Genomic DNA, 20,727 nt, shown 5'->3' with positions numbered 1-20,727 from the left:
CACACAGTGACTGCAAAACGAGGAAAGTGGGCGAGGGGTGCAAAAAATGTGATTTATCATCGTATCACCGTATATTTTTCCAGGAAGCGCCGCACCGGTACCGCAATGCAATTAAGCTAGAAATAGTTGTTCGATTTAAGTACTTTACTGCAGTGCAAATATTTGTGGCACGCCCGACTAATGCTCCCCATATTTTCGTTCTGCAACTTATTTTCAGGCTTCCTCCTGGAAGGAGTTACGCCAACGGCACCACCGGATGTTCCGCCGCGTAATCCGACAATGAGTCGCATGCAAAATGGTCGTTTAACCGTTAACAATCCCAATGACGTTGACTTTGAGCCATCTTGTTTGGTGCGAACGCCATCGGGCAACGTTTACATTCCTAGTGGAAATCTAAGTGAGTAAAGCCCGATAGATCGCTATCTCCATTCCCATTCCCATTCCCATTCCGATTCCCATTCCCAAACCCAGCCCACCATCTGCATACAGATCCCATTTGGAAAGTGGGCCGCTCGACCGCTCGCTTGTTTGCTCACCCGCCATTCTGGCTGTCTAAAAGCTTCCGCAAAGCAATTTTTTCAGCCATATGCAAATCCCTCCCGCAGCGAACCCAAAAAACCAAAAACCTCCCCGTTCCGCGGCGACCATCAAAAAGCCACTTGACTCATTTAAATGTTTAGCGCTCGCATCGTGCACAAAAATTCCATTTGCCATATTGCTATAAAAATGCAAAACACAAAAAGAAAAATTGAACCGGCGGAAAAGGGAAAGGCCGCAGCATTTGGCAAATTTTCAGCTCTTTTGTTTCCCAAGCGCCATGCGCCTAAAATGCCGCAATACATTTGCCATTTATTGTTTTTCCAACAATGTTTTTGGCCCTTTTTTCCTTTGGGCTCTCAGTTCGGTTCGGTTAAGTTAGAGTTGGTTTGTTTGTTTTTCGCTCTATGCATATCCGCAAGCAGACTTTGGGGATAAAAACATTCGAAAGTGGAGTGAAAATTGTTGGCAACAGCAATGGAAAAGGCATCGGCGGCCCAACAAACCGAAAAAAGCCAAACGACCGCAGGGGCCTAAATAGGAGCCTGGAAAAACTAACAAACAACTGCGGCTCACACATGAAGGTCTGAAGGGTAGAGCATTTATAGGTCTATTAATTAAATAGGGCCATATCGACGGACAGGTTGCGAATCCTTGATGCATTTCGCTGTCCTGTAAGCTGCATACATTTGGGAGCTTTTTCTAAATTATCAACAAATGCGAGAAAGTAACGAAACGAACTAAACAAACAAGATTTTTGCCCACCGCCCACCATAACTTCACTTGGACGACCAAAATCGTTCGTATACATTTGTGTAACACACTTTCGGGCTGCTGCCACTGCAGTTCACTGCTGCAGCCTGCATATGTATGTGCATTTGTTTGTATAGCCTTTTGTTTTTATTTTTGCATTATGCAAATACACACACCCACGAACTGCTGCGTTATCGAATATATGCCAAGAATTGTAATTTTTGTGTGTGTGTGCTGTACTCATTTTTTATCCAAGACATTTGTTTTAGTCCTAAAAGAGCGCAGCTGGGCCTTTGGCTTACTTTCCGCCTGTGCTTTCAAAAGTTTCGTGTTTTAGCCGATTGTGGCCGTGGCCTGGATTTAATTTAATGTCAGGCTTTCGCCGGGATTCGGGGCACTTTAATGTGACAGATGAATTTTGCATATGACACTGCATAAGTGTTCTTTCTGTCCGCCAATTTGCATTTTACATATCGTTTATAGGCCGTCCTGTGTTCCTCTCCTGCTGGCCCAAAGTGCAATTAAATGACTATTTATGAAATTCTATTTGCATTTGTGCATAAATTGATAAACATTCTAACCTGCCAGCCGCAAAGTATGCAGCAGAGAGGGATGCCCAGCGGAGGCTTCGTTGTCATCGTAACACAAATATTGATTAAACTCTATATCAAATTGAGATTCAGGTTGGCCCACACACTCACGCACTCATCGCTGCGTGTGTATGAATAAACATAAAAGGCACACACAATCACACGACATTTGGCAGCGTCCTCTCCACTGTCCTGCCCCGCCCCCAAAGCTGAGTATATTTTCATTTCAATTTTTCCGCCAGTGCCAATTTTTATGGAAAATATTATTTGTTGACTTCTGGCACCCGAAAAACGAAGAGGAGCAGGCAGCCGAACTTGCAAATGAATGAATGAATCAGGCCGGCAGAAAACGAGGGCCTACAGCATGAGTTATTTTTTGGGAAAATGTTGTACGTAATACGCTGGTTCCCATGTATGTAGCTTAAAATTTCTGGGCGAGAGATGAAAAAATGCTTATGCACCATATGCAAATATATATAAAAATGGGCATTCTGCACGATTGGATACACATACATCCTGTCGTGAAGCGACACAAAAGTTGGGACAAGGACTAAAATATATATGTATACGTACATTGCAGCAAGAGAGTTGCAAAAATTGCCATAGCCAGAGTGCAAAAAAGAGCATTCAAAACCAAATTCGACATATTCGAGGTAGGTGGCTGCGTTGCTCTGGTGCAATTCGAAAACCACTGCTCTCCAATTCGATCCCAATCGCAGTCCCAATGCTGCGCACCTTAAAGCTTTGATAAAACGCTGCTGAGATTCACGTCCTGATTGGGCCGTCCTTTACACCGTAAATTGTTAATGACCTGTGAGGGGGTCTGCACAATCGCCGTGCCCTGCACTTGAAAAGCTCGACTGAGCATTGGCCATGCAAATGTAAACGGCTTCCGCTGCCCTTAAAAACTTTTCAGTCCAACAGCTCGCCGCACCAGACTGTTGCTACCAATGCCTTCTACGTTTTCATTATAATAACAGGCCATTGCGGCATTTTGATGCGGCAGTCTGTGCTGCCGACCAACCGCTCCCCTCCCCTGCCACTTGCGCTACCTGCCCTCCACTTTCCCCTTCCTTCCTGTTGCTTTAATTTTTCATAGCTTTCGAGGCTAGTTTGCAGAAAAACTTTCCGCTGTCATTGACCGCTCGCCTCCACACCTCCAGTAGACCAGTCCAAGTAAACCAACTCGACCGGCTGCTAGTTGAAACGCCTACACTAAGGCCATCCCGGCGTCTGCAGGAGAGGTCCTGCGTCCGGCCACCCGGGTGTCCTTCAGCCGGCTTGGCTCTGTCCAGTCGAGACTCGAGAGTCGGGTGTCCAAATTCGAGAGTTGAGAGTGTAGTTCACTGTCTATTGGCCGGTCGTTATTGCTTTCGACTGGTTCTGGTTCTGGTTTATCGCTGCTGCCAGCCATGGAAATACTCGTAAATTTGCGAGCATTTTTGCAAAACCTCAACTGACCTCCGCCCCGACTCTTTTGGATTGGTCTGGGCGACGGGGATCCCCAGAAAGTGCTTTAAATGTGTATAAAATATAAGGGGATGTCGTACTAAGGGAGGTGCTAAGAGATATGTATAGAACAAGAGCCGGCACGTTTTGGTTTTTGCCGCTACTGCTGCTGCTGCTGCTGCTGCTGCTGCTACTAAATTCATTCATAATGGGTTTTTGGCCCGTTCCAGTGCGGCAGCAGCCTCCTCGTCCCGTATAGTGTATATATATTTAACGTTTTTACGCAAACTGAAATTTATTATGGCGCAGCATAGTAATTTATATTTTATGCCGACTAAGTACAAAGCCCTTACTTGGCACCCGTTGAATGGATATGTGCCATACCCTTTATCCTGCACTTTTCACGCACAATTTTAATTTTATCTGCAGCAGGGGAAGGCAGGTGGCGGTAATGGAGGCGGACCTAGCTCATATCCATTCGATCTACGTTTCGGCTGCCATTTTTTGTGACGCAACAAATTGCCTTCGTGTTCCGCTTGGCACTTAACTTGCCAGACATATACATATACATATGTACATACGTGCATACGTATATACGTGGCCTGCGATAGAGTGTGCATATATCAGCACTCATGCATTTGGCCACGGCAATATAGCTGTAGCTATGGCTTTGCCTTTGGCCATAGGTAAGAGCTGTGGCCATTTCGGTCTCGTACGTGAATTTAAGTCCAGCTCCCGCCGCAGTTGTTGCTATTGCTGCATTTATAGACCAGGCAATAACCATTTGGCAACTAGAAATTGGCATTTTATGTTCGCCTGTCTGGCCTGTTTCCCGCCCACGGTCCCTCTGAGTCCACAGTCCTGTGGATGTGTGTATTCTTTGATTTTTGAATGCAGATTGTTGCGGAATTTATTGATATTGAGTGCGATTGAACCCAACGACCCAAGTGGGGCCCAGCCAAAGATCTGCTCTTTGGCCAAAATACCTAAAATTCCCGTCTACTTTTGACGAAACTAAAAACTAAAAGTACCTCCAATACACTCTTCTGGCGACTTAATTAGGCAGGCGCAGGCATAAGTTTTTCCAGTCTGGGCTTTTGAATTTCTTTAAGCATACTTTCAGGTGCGCACACGAAATTACTTGGCCCAGCCCAGATATCCTTTGAATCCCTTTCGTCTTGGCCCGGCCTCCCCACATAAATATGCAGCGAAGTCATGCAGAACATTAACAAAACAATGTTTGCCTCCGTCCTCAGCATCCTCCGCCGACTCAGCATCCTCAGCATCCCCAGCATCCTTCGCAGCTGTCTTTACTGGTGGCATTTATATGCTGCATAATTATGAGACATGCGCAGGGTGGGGGTGTCTGCATAATTTATATGTTTTTAATGATTTTGCCCTTCGCAAACAATTTTTAATGATTTTTAGATGGCAACATTGCATTTTGCACTGCTCGTTCCACAAGATTTCCAGTTGCGGCATCTATGTATGTGTATAATTAAAATTGCAACGCACACGAGCCATATGGCGGAGAGTGACTTGGCTTTTGTTCCCCCGTCTCATATAAATATGTTAATTAAAATAATGTTACCCGGCTGCACAAAACAAAAATGCCAAGCAAATGGCTTAGAATAGCTGGGGTAGAAGAAGTGGGATAGAAGAAGTAGCATGAATGCGTTCCCTGCAGGCTCGCTTTGTCGCCATTTTGCATATACATGCCACGCTTAACGCCTTTCAATAGGCCACCGTTCACAAGGAGTGCGCACATTACTCGACATTACGTATACGCAGCGCTGCTCGGCCAGCTGCAAAAATGTAAACAAGCAGCAGCAGCATCGGCATCAGTAGCTGTGGGGACTGACTTCCGTTGTGGGAAATGCCGACAGTGTCTGGGCAACGCCTTTTGTGCCTTTTCTGCTTATTCAAAATAAATTAAAAATTGAAGTGGCAAAATATAAGGGTTGGAGGAGGCCATGAACGACGAATGCAGCCAGCCATCTCATAATTATGAACTTGAAAATTCCTGAAGACGGCGATATTGCACAATTATTAAAAAAAAAAGACCCTGCGTTTTCTCCGCCCATTTACTTTCTCCGCCAGCATCTTGAGACACATCGAGTGGTTGAATCCTTTTGGGGATCGGAACTCTCCCAGCCCGAAGTGAAATTCGAGTAGAAGCAAAATTGCTCCATATGAATTTTTAATTGGAATATTTTTAGAACGCAAGTGAGACTTAGCAGCAGAAAAGCAGAACTTTTATATATTATATACACATATACACCGGACTATTCCAAATTCATATTTCATTCGACAGCATTGCCTGGGAGGATTCGAGTTCTTGAGGCTTCCGCTCCCACCCGGATGATAAGTCATTCAACTGTGCAAGACGAAGGATCTTGTGACGTGTCATGCATCACAGCTGCCTTTTGCCGTACATTTCCCATATTCGGCTGCAACGCTTTTGTTAGTGCCCGAGGTCATTACAATTTTGTGCTGCGACACGAAAGTGTCTAACACACACACATACACCCACAACTGCATACAGGAGCCAGGAGTTGCGCCACATCCTGCTGCTGCTGCTACTGCTGTTGCTCCTCTTTCTGCTGTATGAAAATTCATTTCAATTAGTGAAATGGTTTTGGGATTTGTACGGCGAACCACAAGCGCTTTGAACGGAGGAGGGAGTGCACGTCACTTCGGTGGCATGCAACGAGCGAGTTGCAGCAGCGCTTGGTGCAACTTTATTTACCTTTACGTGGGACATAACTTGTAAATAGAGATACAAACGGGGGTTGCACGTGTATGTAATTTTGAGGTGTGGGATTTGCTGCAGGATTAAGAGGCATGCGAGGAACCACAATGTCTTGGAGGCCATTGAACTGCGTTCCCTGATTAAAGAGAGGTTTTCGGGGGAACCACAGAAAAGTAAGCGAAGGCGCAAATTTTTAAATTTTAATGCGGGGGGAATGGGAGGGAACAACTTCGCGTTGCCTTTCGTAAATGTGTACTTAAAACTTTTCTCGCATGACTGTCGTTCCTGCGGCTGCTGTTGCTGCCTCGCAGCTTGTTTAGGCAACGCAACAAACTCACTTTCGTATCTAGCTACATCTCTCCTTGCTCTGCGCAGTTTGTCCCAAGTTGCTCCCTCGACGACACTTTTTTGACGCTGTTTTATCAGCAGACCAGCGGCAGCAACAAAAATGTAACGAAATTTATGCAACTAACGAAATGTTTTTGTTTCTGCATTTTTATCGCCCTAAACGTTTGTCGAAAAGCAACGGCAACAGAGTGGAGTGTGCGAGTCATGTGGGGCGACTGCTGTGTCTGAATTTTATTTCCCCAAGTTCCACAGGGAACTTCCACAACTTCAATGAGAATTGGCAATCTGGTGGAGAGTTGCAGCAGAGAGCCCAGAGAGAAGCTCGGAAGGTCTCCCAGATACCCTTATGGTAATAGCCTTGACTTCTGCGTGCTCTTTGACCCCCAAAATTTGACCGCACACACACTCAGACTTGGCAGCTGTATCGGTCAAAGAAATCTTACTTTCTTGAACGAGAATCGAAAAGTTTTCTAGAAACCAGACAGAGGGCAGCATATTGTCGCACTCTATAAATTATGCGCATAACCAAAGAAACCCGAGGCAGAAACAGAGAAACCAGGAGTCAGGAGCCATACATAAGCATGTAAAGCAACCACCCCCAAGGAACCTTCGGTTTGTGGGATTCGGTTTGGTTCAGTTTCAGTCTCGAAAGAAAGAGAAACCAACCAAGCATAACTATTACAATGGCAAAAAGTTTAACTAGTCATGTGAAGTATCTCCACCTCCACCTCCACCTCCAACTCCAACTCCACCTCCATCTTGATCTCCCTCCCTGCCTCCATTTCCGTCCGGTTGGGTGGCTTTAAATTTACCATTATTGCTTTTCCGTCTACATGTGTAATGGGCCTAGGTTGGTGGCTGGAAACCGGAGCATTTGTTCGGGGAGTTTTGCACTTGGAGTCGTTCGCACAAGGTGAACTGGGTGGGGGTGCTTTGCTGCCTTAGTTATGGGCCTTGAAACTTGTCACACTTGTCAGCTGAAAAGTTTCCGACAGCCCGAATAATAATCGGGCCAAAAAAAGGGGTAGCCAAAGTTTTGGAAGCTGAGTGGAGCGAGGGTGATGGTATGGGAGTTACTGCGGGTATTTGTTAACCCAATCAGCAACGGAATTCTGAGCCTGCTGGGATTATCAGTAATGGCTTTGGCCAATTTGCGAATATTGTTTTGATGAAAGGCAGAGGACCCGTGATTGCTAAATGAGATTTAGCTTTTGTGGCGCCTAATTGTACGCAACGCATCCAGGCGGGCATTGCAATGCATTGGCAAAGGCAGAGGCACAGAACTCTCCAGAAATGGGAACGGGGAAAAGGACACGGAGGCACACTCCGATAATCACAAACGACATAATCACAGCAATTAGGTGCATTAGTTTATGGTCAAACAGCAAGCGTACAGAAGGCCAAGCAAACTGACAGTCACATGGACAAATGACGGGACGAACTAACGGGTAGGCCAATTGCCTTGCCTAGTTACGTCAGTTAGTTGGTTAGTTAGTTTGTCAGCTGGCCAAAACCAGCTGGGCCACGCCCCAATTAGTTGACCTCCTCCACTGGTGATACCGCCCGAATCTCTGGGCCTTGGATTTACCTACAATTGACAGCGGAGTGACATTTGGGACTTAGGTCGAGCTTATATTTTTCCCCCTGCAAGCCGAACATCAAGTTGACATTCATTATTCAAATGTCGCACCCGCATAGCAGACATTCCGTAATCCCAGCTTAGTCTTTCATCACGCAAACTGATTAGGCACAAGAGAACCTGACAACTGATGACCACAATTGCCGTTTAATTAAAGCCCAAGCAGCCTGCAAATCTGGCAGAACTACAGTGGATACCAGTGAGAAATGACAGGAGCAGAGTCGCTCATCGGCAAAGAAGCTGTCATAATCACTGCGATGGAAGGGGTGGTTTTCCCAGCGGGAGAAGTGGCACCCACAAATGGTATGCTTTCTCCATTATCGAGTCCGTCGTCATTAAACATTGAACCAAATGCTTTTACGGCGAGCAACTTCGTCCTTCTAGAGGGGTGGGGGAGCTTAATGTTCACCTTGGGCTGATCAGAGGAAACTCGAATCTTTCCCCCCGGTCTGAATTACAGCACTTCGATTGATGTTCACTCAAAGGTGGATGCGAATGGGATATCCTATGCCTGTATCCCTTTCCAGCTAGATCCTATTCCCAGTTTAATTGGACAGAAAAGCTTGTGTGTAGGACAAACATGTTGATGTGCTTAATGTAAATACTTAAAATAGTTTGGCTGCTTTTTTTAGCCATACAATTATGACAGCTGATTTGTTCTTATGGCGTGCCATCAAGTGTGCTGCAGGATCATTGAAAAGTGCCCAAACCTTGCCCATATTTCGTTCGATGGGAGGCGTGTAGCTAAATGCATGCAATTTGTTTATCGGCATTAAAGCTTTGCCCAAAACTCTTCAGTATCGTTTGGGTCTGACATTAATGTCTGCGAAAGCAACACCCCGCCTACTTGCGCACACATTTGTTAGCCAATAAACTTTTGACCTCATTTTGCCGGGGAAAAAAGGTAACACACATAAACTAAATGCAGCCGAGCGGGTGTGGAATAGTGGCTGGGTGGGTAGCTCGGAAAGGAACCAACAAAATATTTGTGCTGCCAACCTGGGTGAGGCTGAGCCGGAAAGATCTCGCATGGGCAGGTTTCAAATAAATAAAATACGACAAAAAAGAAAGAGGAAACTCGAATCATAGAGACCGAGAGGAGCAAGCAAAAATATTTGCACTCCCCCGGCATTCCCATGTTATTTCTGCTCTTGTTACTCCTGCTCCTGTTGTTGTGGTTGTTGATGTTGTTGTTGCTGTTGCTGTTGTTGTCGCTGGGGGTCCACAGCAAGGATTATAAATTATAACAGCCTCACACGGTTATTTATGTCGTGTCAATGGGAAGGGGTGTAAAACGAACGGGATATATCATCAATGCATGCGCTTAGTTGAGTGGAAATAGCTGCGAAATAAAACTACGAATTTGGGTCCGGCTTTAAAGTGGAGCAGGTCTATATAGCCAGCCGCAGGATTCCACCGCACCGCGCTAAGCCGGAGATCTGCTTTGAAGCTTTTGATTTATTTGCTTGATGGCAAATCATTAATTTGCTTTGAGCCAAAGCAAAAAGAAAGCAGCAAGCTTAGCATGCTTTTCAGCTGCCGTCAGATTTTCGGGCGACAGACAACCACCGCACGAGCTAAAAGGCAGCGGAAAGCAAATTTAAATAAAACGCAAACCAACAAAATAATCCGACACATGCGCTGCCAAATGATTACCCAAGTCTGCCCCAAAACCACCACCTAATCCTATGTGCCATGTCTTTCCCTTACTCCATGGGGTTCTCTGTGTTTTTGCAAAATACAAAACCGAACAATCACTTCATTTTATTGCACCAACCGAGAAAGCCCAAAGCTGACACTATTCCAGTCGCAATAAGGGCCCAATCATGAAACGGAATTGAAAGATCTTAAATCGATTTCTTTGCTTAGAAGGCATAGAAAGCTTGGTTGGATTGGATAAGAGACTTTCCTACTTCTCGGCCTTGCGTTTACGCTCTTTTAAGGCGTTTTTAATTTCTCCAGCCAGATCCGAGTGGCGACCCAACTGAGTGCTACAGTCAAACATGCGGCTCTCGCCGTTTTCAGTTTTCCCCCTGATTTTATCGACGGAACCATCGGTTTTGATAAAGTTTTCAACGGATTCGGGCAGCCAGTGGTCCTCAATGAAAAAGTTGTTTGACATGCTGCTACCACGGTCGTGTTTGCTCTTTTCCACTGGTTCGGATGGATCATTGGTCAATAGAAGGGGGTCAGGAATGTCCTTTCGCTTCCAGATTCCCTGCTTGTATTCCGGGCCGTACTTGGCCTTCATGCGCTTTTCAAGCTCATACAGTTTAAATGGTCGCTCCTTAGGCACCGAATGCTGCACGAGGTAAGACTTGGATCACAGGTTATAGGGTCACACACAAGACTCACCACATTCCGCGCATATTTAAACATCCCATAGCCGATGCAGGCCAGAAACAAGGGAAAGCCCACAAACAGTCCCACGTTTAAACTATTCAGCTCGGGATCGCTGACCACGTGAGTGACATCGACCGTTTCCAGGGCAAAGGGTGGATAAAAGAAGCGGATGACCTTGTAGGTGGCATTGGCCACAGTCTGATCTGGAAAAGGCTTGACGATGTCCACAAACCTCAACGACCAGTGCGAGTCCGGCGGCGGTACAGTTATCTCCATATTTTGCGATATCAAATGTGCAAACGGTTTGAAAAAAATCTATTCAAGACAATGTTATACCAAAAGAAACAACGTAGAATTTTTAGATCATTCTTATGCGGGATCTACTTCGTACTGGCCAAGCCCCATTCTTAAAATGACTGATCCATCAAGGGCAACTCAATTAGGCCCGGCATTCCTGAAAACCCTTTTGCCAAACATAAATCATCGCCTACTTGGAAGTCCCAGAATTGCGTCATTGATTTATTAGCAGGACGATTCTGTTGCTGAAAAACCAGCGGCAGAAGTGGCGGTGGAAAATGAGCAAAACCAGCCAAACCATCATCAGTCACCAGGCAAACAAACACGCCAAGGACCCAAAGCGCAACGGCGTCATATACAAAAAGTGCTTGCATACATTACTCCGGAACCCATGAGCCGGAATAGATCTGGGGCGAAGGACGAGCGTCGCAGGACACAGTGAGACACGAGAGGCAGAGGAAAGGACGCGTGCTTACAGGCAGAAACACGTACAAGAAATCATGAAATGTTGCCGCCATCATACCGAAAATTGTACGGGTAACGTGCAAGCAATCAAAGTACATGGAGGCAGGACTCGGCTCAGCTCGACTGCGGCAACTAGGACTTCGACTTTACCAAGGCCTGTGTGTGCTCCTCGAGCAGCGCCCACACGTCTGATTTTTACTACCACGTGTGCTGATGTGACGTCGACAGGATTGTGCGACTGCCTGCCTACTGACAACACCAGTGGGCCTTCTCCTAGCTTCTGGGTCCTAGACTCCAGCTGAGTCTCTGCTTCAGACCGAGACCGTAACCGAGACCGAGTCTGGCCGAAATGTAAAGCATAGTTGACGCAGACGTGCCAAGCTCGACGTGGCTGTCGTAGAGGCTGCTTTTTGCTGTTTAAGTAAGCATGCAAATGTCACTTGCAGTCGGTAGTCGGTAGTCGGTAGTCGGTAGTCGGTACTCGGCGGAATCGGCAGGAGGAGGGGATCAGGGGGAAGTGGGCGTGATAAGCACTCTCAGTTATCAACGTGGGCATGACTCGGTTTTCGGGCTCGCCGTTTCTTACCCCTGCCACACATAAATGATGAGGTACACCTTGCCTCTGGCTGAATTTAGTGATTTCCCCGAGCATGTGGCACACTTTTTATGCGGCTCCTCCATGTGAGCATAAGGAACTTCGGTTTATGGTTATTGATTCTGCCGAGCGGAGGTGGAGATAGTTTGAGTTACGGCCCCATTCTGATTTGTGTCAGCAGGAAGTTTAAAAGGAATTGTTGCACACTTTCGGGAGCCCAAAGTGGATTACTCTGAGGGTTGCAGGCTCCCTGATTGAATTGGTTTAGCTGGGGGCGTTTGGAATCAGATTGGATTGGATGGGGACCAGCAATCAAAAGCCTAGTTTGGTGCTGCCTCCGCCAAGCTCATCGCATTGACATCGTTATTGGCAAGCCGCCCCCCCTGGTTCCACTCATAGTTTCGATCAAAAATTCATGGCATACCCGTACGTTGGAGAGGTGTCAATAACGCGGCTGCTCTGTCTGTCTGTCTGTTGGCCCGTACATAATTTACAATTACCGCACGCACAGACAATTTATTTTCCAGCGTTAACAAATAAGCTAAACATTTTCGTGGCCAAGGGCCGTCCCGCTCCCAGGTGTATTGCAAATCAAAAAATCAGGCAGGGCTGGGCACGAACACACGCCCAGGCAATCAGTTAAATGTTTGTTGAACTCACCAGCGTCAAGGTCCTTAAGTTCTTGAGAACGCAGGACTCGTCGGTCTTGGGAGTCCCAGGGGCTTCGCTTCTCCGCTCTCGATGCGTTCCTGCCCTTTGCCGAAAATTGAGTTTGCTGGCGCCCAGAACGCAGAAACCCAGAAACCGCACAACCAAACAAAAAACCCGGAGGAGCAGCTTGGCAGAACGATGAAGCGGCAACTTGAAAAATCGCTTGTCGCACTGCAAGCGGAGTTACGGCGAACGCTCACGCGCAGACGTAGTGATTTGGCTTTAAAAAAGCAAGGAACATTCCGGAGTTCCGGAGTTCCGGGGCAGGAAGCAGCCAGCAAAAGGAGCTGGGAAAGCTGCCACGTAATGAAACTGACAATTTAACTCACAGTCAGCCAGTTGTTTTGGACTTCAGTCCGGGTTCGACGGGGAGCTGTGTGCGTGCTGAAAAATCGTGTTATCGATTTAATGCGTACCGATATATAAGTATATACACCCCTAGTGTGTGTGCATATTGAAGGGTTGGGTTGGGTTGGGTTTGGTTGGTTTGGGTTCGGAAAAAGGGTCTCTTGCCTTTGGCTTTTATCGTTCGCCTGTGTCTTTGTGTCTTTGTGTCTTTGTGTTTTTGTGACAGACTGACTGAGTGACTGACGTTCTCGTGTGCTTTGTTGTAAGTCCTGTCCTTTGACCGTTTTCGTCTCGCTCTCGCCTTTCCGTACTGCAAAGGCATTTGATTAATTTGCAGCAGTTTTCCATTTGGAATTGCTTTAGTTTCCTGCAGTTTTGCCACTCTCCCAGTGTGCAGCCACTTTCCCTTCCGCTTTCTTCGCCACTTTCTCCCTACCGTTGTACGGTTGTATGTATAACGTAGAAAGCTTCTTATGGAGAGTTAAGTGATTTTTTATTGAATCTTTAAACCTCACTTAGGCCTTGTCACTGGCAGTACCCCAAACCCATCCCAAATGTATCTTACTTTAGCCACATCCATGCCTACCAAATTAACAATCTTTTCTTGTCTCTTTTTAGGTACGTATACGCAATTTTATGACCCTGTCACTTCGGGTGAGTGCTCGTATTGAAAATCAGGGCTGATATTGGGGCTTTATGGGGCTGAGAAATGAGATAGTGAAGGGTGGCCGTTGTGCGTTAAAAGGAACTTTAACTCGTTCGCACTTTCAGCGGCAAATGAGAGCGCAAACAAAGCCGCCGGCAACAACGATCAAATTTAACGCGCTTTTTAAACCAAACAAAAGCAAATTGCAATGGCAGCGCACACACATAGACAGCCAGGCATTGCTGACACGGATACAGACACAGACACAGACACATCCACGCATCCGGATGCGTCCCCCAGATGCACACATGCATGCTAATTATGAGTATGCGCCGCTCATTTAAGCAAATATAAACAAAACGTTAACGACAACAAACAGGAGCTCGGCAGTGGGGAAATGCAGTCGTTGGGTGGGTGGATGGTAATTTGGAAGGTTGGCTGGTTGGCTGGTTGGGTGGTAAGGAGAAAAGATGTAAATGCCGCACACGCTGTTGCCACCGAAGGAGATGGAACGTGCCATTGTGGGATCCAATTCAGGGCACTGGAAGCTTGATGAACTGCAGCTCCGACAGCTTATCGCATTGCCTCCCGATGAATGTGCGATTCCATACGCTTATTGTTATCCTCGTTGCTGGTATTGTGCATTATTGTGATTATTATTATTAAAATGCAAATGAGCCGTGCTGACTTGTCAAGCACTCGCATTGCCATTAATGGGCGAAGACAACGGCCGGATCGGAACCGGAATCAGAATCAGTTTTAAATGAAGGCGCCTATCAAGTAGCAAACATTCAAACTGCTTAAATCGGTGCAGTGGATTGCTGATTTACTGGACCAGTCGTCATCATCATCAGCCTGGAACGGAGGACAGTTTTTGCAGCTGGACTGGCTTCATCATCAATTGCCGGTTGGCTGCCCATTAACATAATTTAAATTTGCATAAAATGACGTTAAATATTACATTTTGGACAGCTGCCGCCTGCAGTGAGTGACAGAACGCGAAATGGCGAGGGCTGGCAGGTTCATTGAGCTAATTGCAGGTGCGAATGTGTCGCAATGAGCATTGCACGATCCACCAGACACGCAAGAGGGCGATGGGTGGGGCAGAGGGCCCCGCTTTGTTTGATGTTTAATTTAGATTGAATTTATGCATAAATTATGGTGCACAGAAATGATTTCAAAATTATTGCTGGTTTGTTTGCGGTCAATTTCGACTGCAACTATTGCATAATTTGAGGCTTCGGGCCAATTAAACTCACCGCCCGCACACCCACAAGAATTTCTCGTTTGTTGAGCTGCATTTTTTCCCCCCAACGCAACCGGGTGACTCTGGCATGGGTTTCATTTGAGCCCACCCTTAGGCAGGCAGGCTGCTCCAGACGCCACTCCGGGCTCCTTTCACGCAATTTCACCCAAAAACGTCGACTGCCATGGCTGCTGTCTAATGTGAATTTCCCCGTCCGTTTTTCCGCTCGCCGCCGCCTACTCCCACCAACTGACACCTCAACTCTCAACGATTTTTGATTTGGCAGCTCGTTTGCCGAAATGCAGTAGCAACAGCAGCAGGAATAGCAACAAAACTGAAACGATTCTGCCAGCCGCCATGCGCGTGGCATGCCACGTCGCTCGCTTAGCGCATTTGCAAGTGATTTTATGCATATTTCATGGCATACTTTTGCACGCTATTAGTAGCTAGAAAGCAGCTACAGCCTCAGTGCGGAGCTCCAAGGCTGGTTATTCATTTATTATGACGACTATTTCGACTTAAGTTAAAGCCATTCAATGGAGCAGCTGGCAAATTGCGTGGCATCCAGGCAGTGCGGAGCCGTCAATGCCTTCATCGTTATTATTGAAACTTTGAAGTATTTTCAACTCGATTACCATAACCCAACTAAGAATCGTAATCAAATTTACCCATTTGACACTAAACTTTGAACGGAACTGGGTAGGGTGGTGGTTGTTTACGCAGAGTTTGTAGGTCCCAAAATCGAGTTAGACAATTAGAAAGTGTGCGTCTGCATTCAATGTGCCAGTGAAGCGCCCTCAGGCATTCCATAAACTTTTGCCGCTCTCCAGTCAGTGTCACAGCCAAATCTTTGGGAATGCATTTTCTATTAGGGACTGAGACCCTGAGAACATGCTGCATAAATAAAAAACTATAGCGCCAAGAATACGCATAACCATAACCGAGCTAAGACCGCAAACGCTTTGCCAATAAGACAGAAATATTTCTGGTTTTGACTTTTTCTCGCATTTGACTTTTTATTCAAGCCATATAAAGTGAATTCACACACATGTTCACAGAGGTATCGAAAGAAATATGGGAGAAATGATGGTGGCTCTTGTAGAATTTTTAGGCATACATGTCCTGATACAGCCAAGTATGTATGGCACATATGTGGGGAAAGCTCATTAGGCTCCAAGGCCTGGGTCTTTACTGAGGCTGAGGCTTTGCTGTTAGTCTGGACTCCATCAAATAAAAATGCTCGGATTGTTCCAAAAAGCCATGCAAATAGGCCATAAATTTATATTTTATTGCCTCGGCAGCAGCTCCATTGGCATTTCTGATGCTCACGTCGTCCTGTTGGCCCATGAATAGTCTAAACTCTAGCCAAACATTCGAGAGCTGCATGCACATACTTTGGGGATTGACTCGGGCCAAAGGACTCGGATGCGGGCTTGAAGAGGAGGGAACGAATATGTGTTTGTTGACTTCCAGGTGCCTGGCCAAAATTCCAAAGAACACATCTCAGCAATACTCTCACTCCGCACAAATCAATTTGCAGTGCACGGTATGCACGGACTTACTCGAAGAAGGTCCTGCTAAATAACCAATCCCGGATCGTCGCTTTGGGCTTATTCATTGCATGCTCGTAAATAATTCAAAAATTGATTAATATCAATTTGGAAAATGCATTAAATCGAAATCTAGCCATCAATTAAAGCCACGAGTGCTCGCATGTGGCTGTGCGTATCTACTTACCTAATTTCTATGCACAATTCATTCATCATTTATGAATGCACACAAGAGCGTGTGAATATAGCTGCGTTTAGCCTGGCTCTTTTATGATTCCCCGAGGCATTTCTCATGTACAAAAGGCTTTAACATGGCGATTCGCTTTAACAACCCCGCGCTGGCTCGAAGAGCCTGCCGCAGATAATGCAATTTGATTATTTTTGCACTATCAACTAATTAAAATTATGGAAAATATAATAATTACTCCCCCGCACCGGCGAAAAATTGCAAATCGCACTTTTAGGCTTTTCCCCATTAATGTTGGTTGCCCACAAAGAACTGCAATCGAATTTCAACTTTTTCCGTTCGGCTTTCCACTTTTTCAAGTCATGGCACAATGAATATTTCAATGTTTATAATCAATTAAAAATTGACTTTTTGCTGTTATAGCTTTGAATTTACTAGCAAATGATTTGATCTCACCTAGCGATATCTCCCTCCCTTTCCCCATGCATCTGCCTGTCTCCCTCTTCTGTCATCACACAGAGCACTTAATGCAATTTGCATTCCGATGTTTTTGTGTTTGCATTTTGCATAAAAGCCGAAACCCTCCTCTCGCATCCTCCTCTCGAATTCTCCCTCTGATTCAGTGTGTCTCCTGTATAAATTTCAATTTGGCTTGGGAAATTCAGCATTTTGCATCTGTCAAGGAAATTATTGTCTGCCAGACTAAGTCCTTGATATGGATGTTGTTGCCTTAATTAAACAACAACGAAAAAGAACAAGATTCTTCTCGGGCCTGGATTGTGAATTGTGTAAAATATGTATATTTCGTGTGCACTCTGTCTCTCGTTAAAGTGTTAATTTTATTGACATGTGACAGCCAAACAAACAATTTGTTTGCCTCCCGGCCGAATTGTTTGACTGCCAATGTTATTTGTGGTCGCAGTAGACGTTTTAAATGAATTTAATGAACGAACAACAGGATGGGAGATTGTTCTCCTCCCTTCCGAAAAGTCCCCTTCCTCTGACAGGTGAAAAGCCCAGCCCACTGGGAGTGGAAAATGGAAGGGCGAACTGTTGAAAAGAAAACATTAATCAGCGTTAAAAGTCGCATTAGCAGTAAACAAAATGGGGAGCGTTTGGGGCAGGGACAGGAAGGGACTCCGTGGGCAGGGGCATCCCTTCGAGGGGCAGACGCCAGCAAATACCGAACCGAAGGAAACCGAAAAGATCCAAAAAAGCAATCCAGGGCGAGTAGAACTGTCGAAACGTAGAACGCAAAAGTCAAAGAAAATTGGTGAAGCCAACGAAAGGAAAGCGCAGGACACGCGATGGTGGCAAAATGAGTGACTGGCAGTGAAAATCATTAAAAAGTCGTAAAAATCAAGGGAAATGGTAAACAACCAGCTCAAAAGGGAAACCGAAACTAGAGATGGGGAAAATGGACAGGCGGAATAGGAGGGATCCGACCGAAAATACGCACGCTTTATAATTAGAATTTAATCAAGCGCAAATCGCAAACGCCAGCAATTTCCAAGAGGGGAATGCAAAAGGAAATCAAATGGGTTGCCCATGGTAAGGCAAAGTTCAGGAGCTGACTGCGTGCAGCTATTGTTTAAAGTGTAATTAAAAGCGTCGTGTAACCTTTTAGTGTGCATTTCGGGACGCAGGACGATGATATTAAATTTCATCCTAAAAGGCACAAACAAACAACGGAGCGGGCCGAGCTTTACAGCATGCTTTTAGGCACGGCTTAAAAATAAAACTCCATTAAGAACCGCCCCAACCTCCAACACCCCACTAACCTTTGCTGACCTTTGCCAATTGATGGAGCAGATGTTTTGGAATGGGTCAAGAAAGGACGGCCGAAGTGGGTCCCATTTTTGCATGAGTCATCTAACAAATGGTGCGTCGGGTCGGCTTTGGGTCATTCAATCTTGGCCAATTAGAGGGGAGCGAAGAGTAAAACGACGAAAGTGAGAGTCGAGGGATGCTGAGTGCGAATCTCAAACGAGCGATCCATCAATGTGCCAAGAAACGGTACCTTGATGGGGGTAGTACCACAAATATTTAGACCACGATTGCGAGTAACGCTACAGCGAATAGCGCTAAGTGGGCCGAAAGTAGCGTCACACTATGGCAACTTACCGACATTCTAATTACTGGCAGCAAAGCCAGGGAAACTTCACTTACGGCATAAACTTTTGCCATAAACAAATTTTAATGGAGCAATTATAAGCAGCGTCTGGAAAAGCCACGCAACAACTGCCAAAAGAAAAACTGCGCCATTTTCATAACTGAAAGCCGAACTATTTTTTGCACACAGTTTGCAGGGAGGAAAGGGAAAACCGGTACGGATATAGAAACACGTCAAATGCAAATGTGTAACACTTGGAGCCACGCACGAACAAACGGAAAGGTTACTACGATGACGCATGCAAGTGTAAAAATGCCGTTAAACGTCCTTAAAATGGAACCCCTCCCAACCCCACTCGAAGGAAACCCCCTCATTTATATGCATTCCCGGGAATATGAAAAAAAGAAGGGCTCGGGCCCTTTTCATGCTTATCAGCGTACGAAATCAGCAAACAGCCGGCAGAGAAATATCTTTATAAATACCCTGAAACCTCTGCTACTCCACAACAAGTCATTCATGCAGTGACTCATAGCGCAGTTAACCCCTTGTTCAACTCGTGGCCCATCAAAAAAATAAATCAAGGGGGATCGGTGGGGGTGCCGACTTCTTTGTCTATACCAGGAACTTTTTCTATGCGTTTTGTTTGCTTTTCCTAGGCATTTTTCTAAGCCAAGCCCCAGACAGACACGCCCACCATCCAGCACCGACCGCCCACCGCCCACCGCCCATCGGCCTGGGCTTTGGCAATCTATTAAATGTTGTCATTGTGCTTGCTCTTCAGGCAGTAGACAATGAAGAGGAGCAACAAACGGGAGCAGCAAAAAATGAAACTGCTGAAGTGATTAAAAATAGTAGTTCAGCTTGGGAGCTGAGGGAATGCAGATGCTTCACACTCCACTCAATTTTTTATGGCGCACTTCGGTGCGTGTTTGTTTTTTGCGAGGCAGTCAATCTCGTGTTCGCCGGACATATAGGCGCTGCAAATCGATCACAACTAGAGGGCGTTAATGGATTTCTCGACTAGATACAAGTTTATTGAACTGAGGCGCCGATGTACGCGGATTAAATTTGTCTGTGCGTTGAATTATTCCTATCCCTTGAGAGGTTCTCCATATGGAAAGAGCAGTAGAGAGAACCCATCTCAACTTCGGAACCAACAAAGCAAAATCTTGGACTAATCGCTTTCTGATTTTGTACCTTCCTACAAAGGAGTTCTCAAAGGAGTTCAAGGGACGGGCCATCTAGATAGTCCGCTTTGGCGCTAAGCAATAAACGCCTATCTGGGCGACAAACAAGCCGCTTACAACGACCTTTGGGCCCAGTTCTCTGGGTCGACCCTTTTAGCTGAAGTCACTTTGAATAATGTCATTTTAATTACCGCAACACTCAAATCACAAGGAAACGCGCAAATAAATAAATATCGCGGCACAGGGAAAATATCCATTTTAATTAAGCTCGGCGAAAGAAACGGGCGAACCGTGAAAAATGCCTCCTAATTACTTTTGTATGTGGTTGCTTCAGCCGAACTCAAACTGAACTCGAAAATAAAATTGAAATTCATTAAACTGAAGTGGAGGGAAGATTTATTACCGCAAAATGCCGAATTTAGCACTTGGATAATTTGGCAAGCGTTTTTCGGTTCTTTGTTTCCTTGCAGCGCTTGTCGTCCTTGCTCTCAGCTGTCGCCGATTTGATTTGCCTGGTTTCAGTTGCCCTGGCTCCGATTTAATTACACAAAGGCAACAAAAAGCACTGTCTCTCGGCCACCTTCACCTCCATAACCAATCCAATCAGCAGCTAAGCCGACATCGGGGGCGCTGATTAAAAGGCAATTTTTTCTCCTCCGCGGCGAACGCAGAAAAGTAAGCTACCCAAACGCGTTTCCAACACTGAGGCAGTTGGCTAATTGGTTGCCATTGGAAAGGAGGCGGGCACAGCAAAACGATTTGTAATTAAATTGAATTGATTTAGTGGATTTTGGTGAGCCAGGAATCTTGGCGGCCTTCCTTACGCAAAGTGCGTGGCGGACATCTGCTAACAGAGTGAACACGTCTGCTTATGCATTTCACTCAACGTGGTCGGGACATGTATTTATGTGAACCGCCACTTGGGGCGGCTTTAAAAGCCAAATCCCTCCCGAGCACCGAGTAATTCAATC

At 45.9% G+C, this 20,727-nt stretch overlaps 2 protein-coding genes across 8 annotated transcripts in view; one reads left to right on the top strand and one right to left on the bottom strand.

Moving 5' to 3' along the window:
- LOC120447625 (teneurin-m) overlaps positions 1 to 20,727 on the top strand; it is a 115,696-nt gene that overhangs the window by 69,064 nt on the left and 25,905 nt on the right. For all 5 annotated transcript variants that reach the window (XM_039629123.2, XM_039629122.2, XM_039629121.2 and 2 more), the window contains exon 2: positions 218 to 397. In XM_039629123.2, the coding sequence (XP_039485057.1) occupies positions 218 to 397 (180 nt within the window). The remainder of the gene's footprint in view (positions 1 to 217; positions 398 to 20,727) is intronic.
- LOC120447627 lies at positions 9,797 to 10,840 on the bottom strand. Of its 3 annotated transcripts, none has more exons than XM_039629127.1 (2): positions 10,424 to 10,840; positions 9,797 to 10,355 (listed from the first exon to the last, which is right to left on the bottom strand). In XM_039629127.1, exons 1-2 carry the CDS (start codon positions 10,685 to 10,687, stop codon positions 9,978 to 9,980), a joined length of 642 nt encoding a protein of 213 aa, XP_039485061.1. In that variant the 5' UTR covers positions 10,688 to 10,840; the 3' UTR covers positions 9,797 to 9,977. The 3 variants fall into 3 exon arrangements, with proteins under 3 accessions (XP_039485061.1, XP_039485060.1, XP_039485059.1); XM_039629126.1 differs by having other exon boundaries at positions 9,797 to 10,370; positions 10,427 to 10,840; XM_039629125.2 differs by having other exon boundaries at positions 9,797 to 10,370; positions 10,424 to 10,838.

Source organism: Drosophila santomea, chromosome 3L, assembly GCF_016746245.2.
Source record: "Drosophila santomea strain STO CAGO 1482 chromosome 3L, Prin_Dsan_1.1, whole genome shotgun sequence".
Taxonomy (NCBI): Eukaryota; Metazoa; Arthropoda; class Insecta; order Diptera; family Drosophilidae; genus Drosophila; species Drosophila santomea.
Note: the sequence above shows the minus strand (reverse complement) of the source record. Positions and strands in the feature narration are given on the sequence as shown.